The following is a 13,610-nucleotide window of genomic DNA, read 5'->3' as shown; positions in this document are numbered from 1 at the left end:
GTTTGTTTCAGTAAAGCCGAATCCAGAAAACTATTTTCAGCCGGGGTTAGTGAGAACTACAAGGTTGGACTGTTTTCCTTCTGAGACTGGGTGTTTCTCCTGCTTGCAACAGGCTCCTGTGTTCCACACAGGGTAAGTGCAACTGCCTTCTACTGCTTGTCTCATTTTGGCATTTTCAACACAGAACCCTACTGACAGAGTACGGTCTGGCCTCCTGCAATGTAATTATTCTTTTCACTCAGAGAACCTGGCACTCTCACAATGCATCAGCTTCAGGTTTTCCTTAAGAAAAAAAAATCACAACATGGGCATAATGCAATGACAAGAAGTGCAATTTCGTTCCACCAGAACGCCTTACTGCTCTCTCGGGAAAACCTACTGCACAGTGAAAGTGCTTCTACCTCCTGCATCCCGGCTCTCACCCGCATGGCGAGCTTCTGCACGAATCAGAGTCTGACCCATCTACAGTTAATTATCAACAGAGTCCACACGGTTTATATCCCAGCCTATTGGAGAGATGGCACTAGCCAGGAGGACCACGGTCAGGCCCATTCCTTTCCAATCTAGTTTATAGCCTTCACTTATCTCTGATATCCAGAACTCTCAATCCTGAGGAAGCAGGCAGAATCCTCAGTCCTAACTCTGAATAATTATTCCTGTCCACCTAGACTAATAGAAGCCATATGTTCTCTTTTTTTATTGCAAGAGTTCAGTGCACCCTCTCAGGCTGTGCAAAGCTATCTCTGGGATCCTGGGGGTGAAGTCCTGCCTGAAAACCCTGGGGGGTTTCTATGAGGTGTGAAAGTGTAGTGAAGGCATTGATGAATCATATTATTCACACACAGTCAGATTTGCCAAGAAACAGAATCAGAGTTCTAGGACCAGTGTTGGAAAAGAAGAAGGCAGGAGAGACAGCAGACCGGGTGTTCAGCACCAGAAGCACACAATCATCTCAGCCCATGCCTTACGCTTTTCCACAAAAATCCTCTTTCCTCAAAATTACACGAGATCCCATGAGGCTCTGCTCCTGTGATGTCCCCTTGGTGTTTCCTTGCTGACCATAAATCATTAATGAGTCTCACAACCCTAAAAGGTACAATGTGGTGTGGAGTGTATGCCACACCAACCACAATAGTCAAGTTCCTAAGTGCAGAATTCCTTTCTTAAATGTCAGACCCCAAACCTCGCCTACATTTTCAGAAGTTTTTTTTTTTTTAAAAAAAAAAAAAAAAAACAACAACAACTAAATATTTACTCTGGAAAAGAGCAAATGCTTGCTTGTGTCTCAGTGAATGGTCCCCTGCACCTGAACAGCCATGTAGTCAAGAGAACACCCAGTCTGAGTTCCTCCCACAATCCCAGACTAAAGCAGACTGGTCCCCACTCCCTTGGTGGCATGGGGATTAAGCTAGGACAGGAGAGAAACCAGCAGCACCAGTTATCAAAGAAACCTTCCCCTGTACCAACAAGAGGAAGAGGCGAGAAACCGAACAGGTACCTTGACCACCGCACATCCAAATCCAACAGAAATAGAAACTCTGACCTGCCTTCTTGGTCCTATTTGATAAAATACATGCATGAAAAGCTGGACCTTCAAGAAAGGTGGCCCAGGACCTCGGAAACTCCAACTCACCGTACACTTGTTGGGCTTCTCCCCGGAGTGGACCCTCATGTGGATCAACAGTTTATATCGTGCGTTGAAAGGCTTGTATCTTCTAGGGCAGCCAGTCCAGAAGCACGTGAAGTCTTCCCCCTTGCGCTGGTCTATGTGGACCTTCTCGATGTGCCTCACCAGTTCCTCCTGCTGGTCATAAAGGGCACTGCAGTCTATCCAACGACAGCAGTGCTTACCCCCTGAGTCTTCCATCTCTCCATCCTCTTCCAGGCCAGCCTGGGCCAAGGACAGCGATTGGGTGTGAGGCAGGAGCTCTGGGTGATGAAGGTGTGGATGGGCATGGTATGGGGGTGGGGGGCCCTGGGGCGGGGGAAGAGGGAGAGGCAGTGCAGAGGGTAGGTCCAAGGCACTGGGTGGGAAGTCCTCCAGGCGCTCTGTTTTGAGCATGTTGGCCGTCTGGCCATCCTGGCTTGGTAGTCCAGGTTGCAACACCATGTTGTTGACAGGTCCAGGCTGCAGGCCCCCATGCTCCAGTTGCTGCATGCGTTCATACTCCAGTGTACCATCCTCTCCATAGACCGGCAGCGCATGCCCTCCACTGGCAACCAGCACGCCTTTCTGCCCGCTGGACACTGCACAAGACTGGGGGATGCAGCTGCCGCGAACACCGAGGAAATGCCCGTAGACCTCTGACTGGGGGGACATGTTGGCGGGGGAGGCTCTTGATCCGTTGATGTAGGCCACCAAGGATGTGGGTGAAGTACGGATGATAGTATTGAAGTCAATCCCGATGCCGTCAGATAGTGGGGACAAGGACAGTGCTCTCTTCTTAGAGCGGGTGGAGTGGGGCCTGGTCGCTGCATGCCGAGGACTGGGGTAAGGAGAGTGACTATTTTCCATGCCGAAAAGGTAGGGTGGCAACGAGTTAGAGACGCTGTTGCCAGAAACTGGCGTGCCCGGAGGCAAGCTAAGAAGGTCGCCTAGGTCCATGCCATTCTGGGAGCTGTGGCTAGATGAAAGTGAAGGAAAGGCCCTGTAGCTCTGAGACCACTCTTGCTTCACACTCAAGGCTGATTGACTCTCTGTCAGACTCAAAGTCGTGGACACCAGAGACTCTTGCAAAATAACGGACCTGGGGCAGCAGCCAGAGAGAAGGAAGGAAAAAAAATTTTTCAGCAAAATGTGGATTGCTTAAGAGCTAAGAAAACACTGTACCAACAATCTCTTAAGTATTCCCCCTAATTACCTTCTCCACTAAACACAAATTCTTGGACTATGATAGAATCCCAGGGTTTTAGTTCCAGGTAAATAACATTTTACCAAGCAAACAAGAAAAGCTAATGCTTACTAGAATAAAAGCTATTGTTATAAATATAACAATAGTTATATTTGTTATAAGTATAGTTCAAGTACTTTAATGAGAATAAATAGTCCTCACTTTATTTGAAAGTATTTTTTATACAAAAAGGGGAAATTGAAGACTAAGAATAAATTACACATGCTTGTTATGGTAAACCAAATTAGAATTTGTTAAGCACCTACAGTGTGCACCATGCTGTAGTAGGTTTTACAGGTCATACACTTCTGAACAGCACTAGTGTTCAATTAAAATCTACTTGGGAAGGTAATATAAAGTCATGGTTTGTTTGGGGTTTTTTATTGTTCTTTTTTTTAAAGGAAATTCTACAAGACAAATGTTGTGCTAACTTCCTAATACTTTTACAATTCAGTTTCACTGATACTGTCAAATTGGATACTTTTAAAGGGCAATTTACAATGCAAGTACTCATTCATTTCCAATGATACTAAAAACTTAGGAAAATGTCAAAAATACATGGGCACAAAGTATCCCTCTGTTGTAAAGTGCACACGTAGCTTGCCTAAAGCACAGAGTTCACTCTTTATCACAGACACACAACAACAGCCCTTAACAGAACAAAGCTGTCATACATAAAGGAGTAATAAACCAGAGAGCTGCATTTGGAACCACTCATCAGGCCTGTGGGGCCAACCACGCTTGTGAGATGGGTTTCCCATGAGCCCTTGTCCTTGTATCCAAGCAGCTTCAGGCTGAGAACAGGTCGTTCACGTGCAGCAGTTCATTTTTGCAATTCCTTCCCTGTCCTTACCCTTTACAAAAATAAATAAATAAATAAAAGCTAAATGTGTCACAATTCATTGTTTGCATATCAGAGTGGTTCATTATGGTAACTCTAGCCCCTTGAAAATTCATATTGCTTTCCAAGGACATTATTGCCTAAAAAAAAAAAAAAAAAAAAAAAAAACCACTGAAATTAAAGCTATGTCCCTGGGACAGAACATTTATCCCCCAAAAAGGGTCAACATGTAGAAACATAGAAAAAGTACCAGGATCCCAACCCAGAAGCATCAGACAGCTGAGAAAGCTGGCTTATTGATATGCATCTGTGGCTGGCTTTATAAAATAAAGCTAGAATGCTCTATTTAAATAAATTAATCACCAAAAACTCATATATAAATGTGTGACTTCCCTAGATGAGCACTAGACATTTACTGTTTCCAGCTGTTGTAAAGGAAGGAGGAAGCTTCAGTTCACCGTCCCCTTCCCAGTTTCACAAAATGGAAACCAAGAGCACTCTTCCCGCCAAGCCTGGGATACTATGAAGAAAGCATCTGAAAGGCACAGTGTAAGTAAGGTGGTAGCCAACACTGCAATAGACCTAAAGCTGCAGGTGGGCACTGGAAGGTTTACCAACGACAAACACACCAGAAGCCTGTGGCCAACCACCCCTGACGTAGATCTGTCTCTAGCCCCACTGACATCCTTACATTTGGACTAAGGTCAAATTTTGGAGCTCCAAACTCCAAAGTGGCCTCTGAACAGTCTGGATTTTAATTCCCCATGGACACATCTCAATTATTTCCTGAGCACACTTACTACATGTGGCTCTTCCGGCAGAGCTCAGCAGAAAGCCCAGGCGGCTGGATGTCAAGAGCCTTTTGACCCTAACCCCAGTGAGGGTTAACTACATGTGGGCACAAGCTACATCACTGGAGATGCCACATACGAAGCCGAGACAAATGACTGCTTTCCACCAAGGTCGAGGAACCATGGGGCATCGGAACACTGACGGAGTTCACAGTGGTGGCCATTTTAGAACATTTCGAACTTCTAAGCAGTAGCTATCAACCAAAGTAACTTGCTCAACTCTATGTACTTTGCTGATGAAATCACATTATTTAGCTCAATGGAAGCCTAAGGAAACATGTTCATTTTTCCAATCATGAAAGGCAAATCTCCTTTCTCTTAAACTATACTAAAAATTGCTTAATTTATAGCAAAGCATAACTCTGTGTAGACATGTTGCTTAGCTTCTTCAGCATCTCGGTTTTCCAAGACAGTTGTCACATATTTTCCAGAAAGCAAACTGAACAGTCTACTTAAAATCAACGGTGCTAACACAGAACTACCTCATGCCCCTCCACCCGCCCCGCCACCTCAGATACCTAACAGGAATAAGGACCTCCAGCAAATAGCAGCCAATCACTCCCTATGTCTCTCAATGTCACTTCCTATGTCTCTCAATGATGCACTGTAGAAGACTGAATTGTTCAAAGCCCTACCCCATGAGAGCTATCTGTGGTAAGAGTCTCCCTCGCAAAGCATCTCCACACTTTGAAGCAACGGTGAAGATCTTCCTCAGGAAATGTCAAGCCCTTTCAATAAAAAGGATGATTTTTATCTTCCCAGTACCCACCAGACTGTGAAGTACCAACTGAGCACTCCAACACTTCCTGATGAAACAAGCCCATAAGGAAGAGCCAGGCTTGAGGAGACAAGCCTGGGGTTCCATCCTAGGATTCCAAAGGCTGACGTTAGACAGTCATGACCTCAAGGCCAACCAAGACTATGTAGGAAGATGCTATCTCAGAGAACAGAATCAATCAATAAAATAAAAACAATGATCCTGGTAGCTGACAAACCACTATTTACAAAGCTCACGGAGCATTTTTATACATTAACTGACTGAATACACAATGAGATAAATTAACTAGACTCTTAAAACATTTTTTATGAAAGAAAAATGACTAAAAAGCTGAGCTTCCTTCCGTGACAGTAAAGGAGTAGTATAAGGTCCTTAGCAAAGTAAGGCAGTGAATGACTGGAAGACCTGGCTGGCTCGTATCTCCACACCACATATCTCACATGCAGTCCCCAAACTCGGCTTGATAGAAAGACTTGGTAAAACAGGCCTACAATCACACAAGCTAGGACTGCATGACAAACTGTCTGTTTTTCTGCGACAGTATGCAGAACGAGCATGAAGGCTGCCAGGGATTCTAGCCTGTAACCCCTGCTGCTATACACACCAGGCCTGTGGAAGAGAAAGTGACAGAGAACTCAGAAAGCTGTGTCACCACACTGAGAGCAATCTCCAAGTCCATATGTTCATCTGATCCTAACGACATTATTTCTGGTGACTGGTTGATTTGGAACTGCATGTGAAAGTCGAGATGATAAATCTCAAACCAAATAAAAGCAAAGTGAAAAAACTCAGAAACCATTGGGAAAAATTAAGCTCTCCCAAGGCCGAGCGAGGAGAGAGCTACGATGACCACGCTAAGCCATTTTGCTCTAAAGACTTAAAAGGAGTTTTAACTAATAATATGGAATCCCTTGAAGTGATGCTCATGAGGAAAAAAACGCAAGAACATATACAAAATATGTATGTAACTAAGTATGTATAATATATAATATATGACATATATGTGTCATGAACCCACAGGATCTGAGAAAGAAGATCAGTTCTAAGTTGCTGGGAAATGATACCTACGTACCCCAGCAAATCTTCCATAAGAATTAGTGCAGCTTCTGAACACAGAAAAGCTTTATAAGATCTCACAGTGCACAGGGAGTCTAGAATCCATCCCTGGTCCTCTTCTCGGCCTTCTCTGAGCTTTGTGGTCATACAACAAACAAAATCATACAGCAATGTCCAATTCAGACTAAGAAAAGGCAGACGTGGAGTATTTGCATTTACACTGACATCACTAGGTTAGCTGATGGCTGACCTTTGCAATCACAAGTTATAAGACTGGCAGTGGGAAAATCAGTTAGGCTTTCCAAGTCTTAGGTCCACCGCACCTTCCATAGTTTGCTAGGACTATGAGTACCCAGTTCAATCTCACGATTCCCATGTTTGCACTGGTCAGCTTCGTATCCACTGAAGCAGCATCCCATTGCTTTTACTGATTAGGTCTGACATATTTAACAATTGTATGAAGTAGTTTGTCATTTCTGCATCGCAGCCTTGTCATTTAGAGGACATACATGCAATGGCGTTCACAGCAAGGGGTGGGAGATACCTAAACTGACAGTGGAACATAGTATTTGTTTAGCACTGTGCTGGGTTAATGAGAAATGACTGGGAAGTTAATCCGAGCAAACACACAGCACCAAAGCAGGAGTCTCACCACTGATTAAACAGAACACAAATTAAAGAAGGGGTGTGCTCTGAGAGGAGCATCTCAGAGGAAAATACGTTCACACAAAGCCAAAAAGGGAAGAAATACAGCTGGCAAATCTCAGAAAAAAATTTTCAATGCTATCAATGATGAAGATATGTCAGTTAAGATAATTACACAATTATTATCTCAAATGTGTAAAAAGTACAGAAATAACTAAATATACGCTACTGTCTGAGGTAATTGTTAAGCTCACACACAGGTTGGCCTTCTCTACAGTGCTAGCCAAAATCCTTACTAAAAGCATCAAAGCTGCCGCTAAGAGCTATTCATTTAAACCGGCAAATATTAACTCCTAATCACTAGCTATGATAAAATATTTGCGGGTTAATCCAATGAAATATTTGTAATACTAAAATAAGAGACAGAGTGCAAGCTATGAAGGGAAGAGAATCATGCAACAGTCCTACCCAACACCACAGGTGGCAATGCCTATGAACTGCAACAACGATCAGCCTGCAAGACAGCCCGAAAGGTAAAATAGTGGCACTTATATCTTGGTGGTAACCAACAGCTGTCTAATTGGACTGATGCCCGATTCAACGGGAGGGAAATGTATGCAGTACTGTAAACCTAGCCAAGAGTCAAGCCTAGCTAGGTCATTGATCTTAGAGGAGAGCTGACTGAAGGCACTTTTCCTAAACCAGCGTAAACTCCTAACTACATTCTAAACACTTATCCTAACACCCACAGGTAGGTGCAGTTTTTACTCCTCGTCAATGAGGTTTCATTTCACAGCAGGTGAAGACCATTTCAAAATGCCACTTGTCAAAATGCAGAGAACACCTACTACGGGGTGTCCAAATGCCACTGTCCATAGGACAACCACTATGCCCTCAAGGAAGAGGAGATGAAAGGCTTTAATAGCAGTAGATCTAGATAGAGCAGGAAAGCTGCACTCGTGACAGCTCAACAGTGGAGCTGCTTAAGCAAGACATGAACAATGGTAACACCAGCAGGCATGCCAACATGGATGGAGGAAACTCCACAGGGCCACCGCCCTAGATAAAGAGCTACAGACAATTGAAGTCTGCTAAAAGGAGTCTCTCCCAAGGATGGACCTCTAAATGGTCATTCAATGCCTCGTAGTCAGAATATTCATAAAAGCAACACTAAAGGTACTCCGCATGCTGCACTTAATATTTATTTGCTTATATGTATTCAACAATAATATTTAAGAAACAAGAAGCCATGAATTTGAAAGAAACAGGTTGGAGGGAGGATAGGAGAAAGAGGAACGATATAATTATATTTTTGTTTTTAAAAAATCACTGAAAAAAGAAAGAACCAAATACCTAGTGACAAAAGACTGGTAAAAACCATCTTTGTAAAATGGAATTTGGGGTGAGAAGAAACCATGATATGAGGCTGAAGAAGATGTCTTTAAAAACAGCTTAAGCTATATATTTAGGGAAAAGTTAAAAAAAAAATGTCTGTACTATAAAGTCAACTTTATAATGGCCAAGAAAGCCATTGCCCACAGGGCATGTGTTCACATGTCCTTGAAGGGTGTTCATCAGGTTTCCACTCATGAAAATCTCACAGTGCTGGGTCTCAGGATGGTCCTATTTACTGCCTGATGCTTTTCTATAGTTTCCCCCATTTTTCTACAACGCACGGCAATTATACAACAACGGGGGCAGGAGGAATCAACTTTGAAGCTTGCTCAAAGGGCAAGTGCTTCTCAGACTGAGTGGTCCATGGCCGATCTGGGCCCAGCTACCCAAAGAAGACGGTGACCCATGGAATGCTCAGCTGGTGAGCTCACCACCTTCTTCTCTTCAGTGCTAGATTGTACAACGCCTTCAGGATGCACTTCTGCTCTTAAGCTCTCGTTCACCTGATCACGCACAACAGATGTAATGATCACATAAAATATACATGCACATGTAGCCCAACTGCTACAAGGGAGTTCCATCCTTCACTTCACCAAGTCCTTTCCCAACTCCTGTTCCTTTGCCCGTCCTGGGGAAAAAAAAAAAAACAACAACAAAACTTGCCAGAGAAAGCCTCACAGATTAGTCAAAACACTTGTCAGTGCATCGACAAGATGTTGTCTTTTAATGATAGAATATTATGCTAAGGAATCAGATGTGCCAGGAAACAAGGAGATAATCACCCTTCTGGCCACACCATGAAAGGGACAGAGTGAGGCACCAGGCCTGAGCAGCCTGAAGCATCAGTTTCTCCACTAATTATGACTGCCTTCCAGGCATGGGCTGGACTTGCGGCAGACAGGAAGCTGAAGGTTCCAGGGACACCCACCAATGAGCACAGTTAATTTTACACACAGCACTCAGCAAGGCAGAGGAGCCCCTTGAGGCACAATCATCAATGGGAAAGTGACAGCGCTTGCCATCACTAAAGTCTCAGGTAGAAAACAAGCTGCCACCCCATAGAAAAAATATGGCATAAATAAATGATCTGGGAGACAGGATTTCAGAGTCTCATCTCTGGAGGATGGAAGGAGGCCTAGATATGAGAGCAGAAAGGGGAGGAGAAAGGAAAACATAGGGACTTGGGCCCACAAGGCACCTTAGCTGGTTACTGCTTGCAAAGAAGAATGCAGGGAGTCAAGATCCTTTACAAGATCCATCACCTTAGAACTGGGCCTCACAAGCAAAGAATTCTGCATTGTGTTTTCCCAAGAAACGTCTAAGAGATGAAATAATAAACCTCAAAGAAAAAGACCTTAAATGATGTACTGTAGTTCACGATCATTCACACCCCCACAACACAACAAGCATGAAAAGATAACGTTTCGTCTAAAAAGGAGTGGTTTCTTTCCTATTTAACTTCTCTGGATGAAAATGACATGAGGTATTACTGCACTTCTTCTGCTCCCTTATCAAATATTAAATGAAAGGCTTATGTAAGCATGAAAATATGTCTTCCCAAACACATTATAATTCATGATTTCTATCATTATGCTCTCTACTGTTTCCCTAAACTGCTTCTTCATGCACCCAGTAGGTACTTAATGCATGTTTGAGTTGGTGAGTGGACAGGTGGGTTGACAGTCAGTCTGACAGCTGGTCAGCCACCCCGAGCCTGCAGTGCACACCCTGAAAACCTGGCAGATGAGCACAGAGAAACTCAGCTGGCCACAGTAAGACTTGCTTTGCAAGGAAATGACAAATTTACCAACTAGGCTTTAGTTATTGAACTCTCTCCCCCCGAAAAATCACATGACTAGATAGAGGCTATTAAGCCATTCCTCCTGATGAACAGGCCGGGAATCGCAAATACTCCTTCCCTACTTGGATACATTTTCCTACAAAGGTAAAACTGAAAATGGTGCTTCAGCATCAGTGTGTGGGTGAGTGAGCACATTCGTGTTCAGGAAGAGAGGGGACAACACTCTGGGGGATGATTATACCATAAGGAAAGAGGGGAAAAAAACATAAGTTGAGACCTGGTATCTGAAGGAGGTCTATTCAGGTTGGCTGCATTCACTGCCCTCGGTAAGCTAGGACTGATCTGCTTGCATGCTGTGGAGACCTGGCTGGCTGGAGGTGAAATGGGTGCCAGTCGCTGAACCATCATGGGACTGCTGGTGACCACTAGATTGTTGCAGCTGCCTTTTCCAATGGACTTGCACTGAGGCCCAAAGCCAAGAGCCCCTAAAAACAAACGAATCAGGTTAGCTTTAATGCCCCTTACATCAGCAATCAGTACATGCATACATTTCTATCAGGGCTCATGTTTAGAGACAGTCCCTGGACCTTTTCATTTTTAAACATACACTTTCAGACACGGGGTTGCACGTAGCTTAGGCTGACTTCTGACTTATTAGGTAGCCAAAGTTGGCCTTAAGGTATTGTTCTTCTTGCGTCCAGCTCCCAAGTGCTGGTGTTAAAGAGTATCTCTTTAATATTGATTACCCCGAAAGGCCAAAGATTCCAATGCAAAAGCTGTAATGCTACAGCAAAAAAAAAATCTTTTGACAATCACCACTCACACCAAATGAAGTTAAATTTCACTTTGTAGAACTGAGAAACAAACATTAGCTAAAAATGATTTTGAAAGTCAGACTTTATAATATCCTTAGCTGAAGGATGAAGGTGATCAGTAGATGGAATTATCCTCATCAAATCAATTTCTTCCAAGAGTAGCTAATATTTTGAATTTAATAATTTGACAGCAAATAAAGTCAACACTGCTGGGAGTAGGCATTTAATTGGTCTATCTGATTGCAAAACTGTACATTGCAAAATCCTCCTGAAAAGGGAATTACAGTCAGCCTACAGCCCTTAACCCTGAAGGTTTCTTCTTCATCCTGGTACACTGTCATTGGACATAGAACATTTAAAAAATATTAAGATGGGTGATCTCTAAAACACTCATTAGGAAAGGTCATTGAGTTCAACATATTTTTGTTTTCATTATTTATAATATTCCAATGTTGAAAATTGGTACCTACTTAAAGGAGAAAGAAAAAAAAAGACATATTTAATGACACATGACTCTGTCATTAAAGTTTAAAACAGAGAAAAACTGGCTAATGCTGCCATGACTCATTAATTTAAAAAAAAAAGTGCTAAAAGCTTAGTCATTCTAGACATTCCTTTCTTGCAGACATACTTTTTCATACATATCTGTCAACTACCTGTTCAAGTCTCAGTGGCTTATACTCTGTTCCCACATCTATCATAAATAAATAAATAAATAAATAAATAAATAAATAAATAAATAAATAAATAAATAAATAAATAAGATAAATAAGATAAACATCTCCTTAGATTAACTGACTTGGTCATGACTTTACTTGGGAACCAAAGTAAGTAGAATTTGCTACTGCAACCTTCTTTAGCTCTAGAGAGCAAAATTTCCCACTTTGTTTTTTCCCAAATCAAACCAAAAACACCCAAGGGCTCTGTTATTTGATGTCGATTTTGGTTGTATTTTTTTCTAAGAGCCCTAGAGAGAAGCAGACATGGGAGCTATGGGCCTAAAAGGAAGGCACAACTCAACTATGCTGGTGGGGTCACCGCCTGCCCTGGAGCCCTCTGGAGCTAAAATCCAGGAGCACATGGCTTGCCCAAGCCACACAGAGAATTAACAACTGCTGAGACTTAAGACTCCCGAATGTCTTTCCACAGCACCCTCATGGTTTAGCTTGGGACTTTAGGAGCTCGCCTGAACATTTTCCAAAATCACTGGCTGCTAAATAAATTTCTCAGATTTTTTTCAGATGGCGTAAGTTCACTTCTCTCTTGCTTGTGTAGCAGACTTCTGTTCTGTTACCTTGTGTCACAGACCCGTTGGAGATCCTCCATCTTTATGATTCATTTGGCATTGGACATCAAGGCTTTGCCTTCACACCAAGAGTGGTGAGCATGACTTTAGGGAATAATCATAAACTAAGCATCTCGGAGGATTCTTAACCATGTACATTTGCATATTCCCTTTTTCCCTTGGAAAAGGCAATATAGAGGAGCATAGCCTAACCCAGGATGGACTGACCTGAGTTACCCCTCAGCTTCCATTACATTGATGGTTCCATTAAAAGCAACATCAGGTGCCAAACACTCAAATAAAATGCCATAAACTCATAAAGCAAATTATCACTTTATGCCTATTTCATCCTTAGTAAAACTGTTAACATTTATCTGCCTCTAAAACAAAGACATTAGTCACCTTCTCAGTATACATAAAAATATAACTCAGTAGCAAAGCATATTAAATACCTATTATCGTGTGTGTGTGTGTGTGTGTGTGTGTGTGTGTGTGTGCGCGCGCGCACACACACACAACATATAACAACCATATAAACAACCATATAAATTTGTGTATGGTGTAATTACTTCAGAGGTATGCTGAAAATATGTATACCTTAAGATCAGCAACTGTCAGATGTTTGGGCTTTAACCCTTGTTCACAATCATCATCTCTCTAAGCAGCACCTCTGCATTTTCAAGGTTTCAACCCAAAGATCTCTGCCCACCTCCCATCCCACTGTCTGGCAGATGTGTGTGAGCTGTCCTGTCAGACCTCAGGGAGCGAATTCCTGCTATCCTTCCATTTTTGTTCTTCTATTCATATTAGAAATGAAGCCCTTGTTTAAAGTATCTTTGCTTCCTTAGAACCCAACTTCTGGAAAGCTGTGAAGGCATGAAACTTAAAAGTGGTTACAACAAATATTAAATATTAGCCAACTATTTTCATAGATGCCTTCCTAAACTGTCTTTTATGAAACATAAGACCATTTTTTTTTAAATCCCAACTGAGTTGATCTTCTGATGCCTCCCCACAGTGTAGTTGAGCACGCTGAATGGGTGCTGAGACTGCTGAGAAGAATGATGTACAACTGCTCTTCCGGCCCAGAACACTGTGCTGACTAAGTCTTCCCCTGGAACCCTCAGCCCAGACTCTTACATCCACACTGGTTTGTAGTTCTGTCATAAAGACACACCAATCTTTCTCTGCGCAGTTTCCTCCAGAATAGTGCGCACTATTCTGCTCCCCTACTCCAAACACATGGACCAAC

The 13,610-nt window shown here is 42.7% G+C and overlaps 1 protein-coding gene across 3 annotated transcripts in view; it reads right to left on the bottom strand.

The window, feature by feature from the left end:
* Glis3 (GLIS family zinc finger 3) overlaps positions 1 to 13,610 on the bottom strand; it is a 426,372-nt gene that overhangs the window by 276,606 nt on the left and 136,156 nt on the right. For 2 of the 3 annotated variants that reach the window (XM_052187691.1, XM_052187699.1), the window contains exons 3-4: positions 10,536 to 10,743; positions 1,634 to 2,747 (exon numbers count right to left, since the gene is read on the bottom strand). In XM_052187691.1, the coding sequence (XP_052043651.1) occupies positions 1,634 to 2,747; positions 10,536 to 10,743 (1,322 nt within the window). The remainder of the gene's footprint in view (positions 1 to 1,633; positions 2,748 to 10,535; positions 10,744 to 13,610) is intronic. The other variant, XM_052187709.1, reaches the window with a different exon arrangement.

This window comes from Apodemus sylvaticus, chromosome 1, assembly GCF_947179515.1.
Source record: "Apodemus sylvaticus chromosome 1, mApoSyl1.1, whole genome shotgun sequence".
In the NCBI taxonomy this organism is placed as follows: domain Eukaryota; kingdom Metazoa; phylum Chordata; class Mammalia; order Rodentia; family Muridae; genus Apodemus; species Apodemus sylvaticus.
This window is presented reverse-complemented; position numbering and strand designations above follow the sequence as displayed.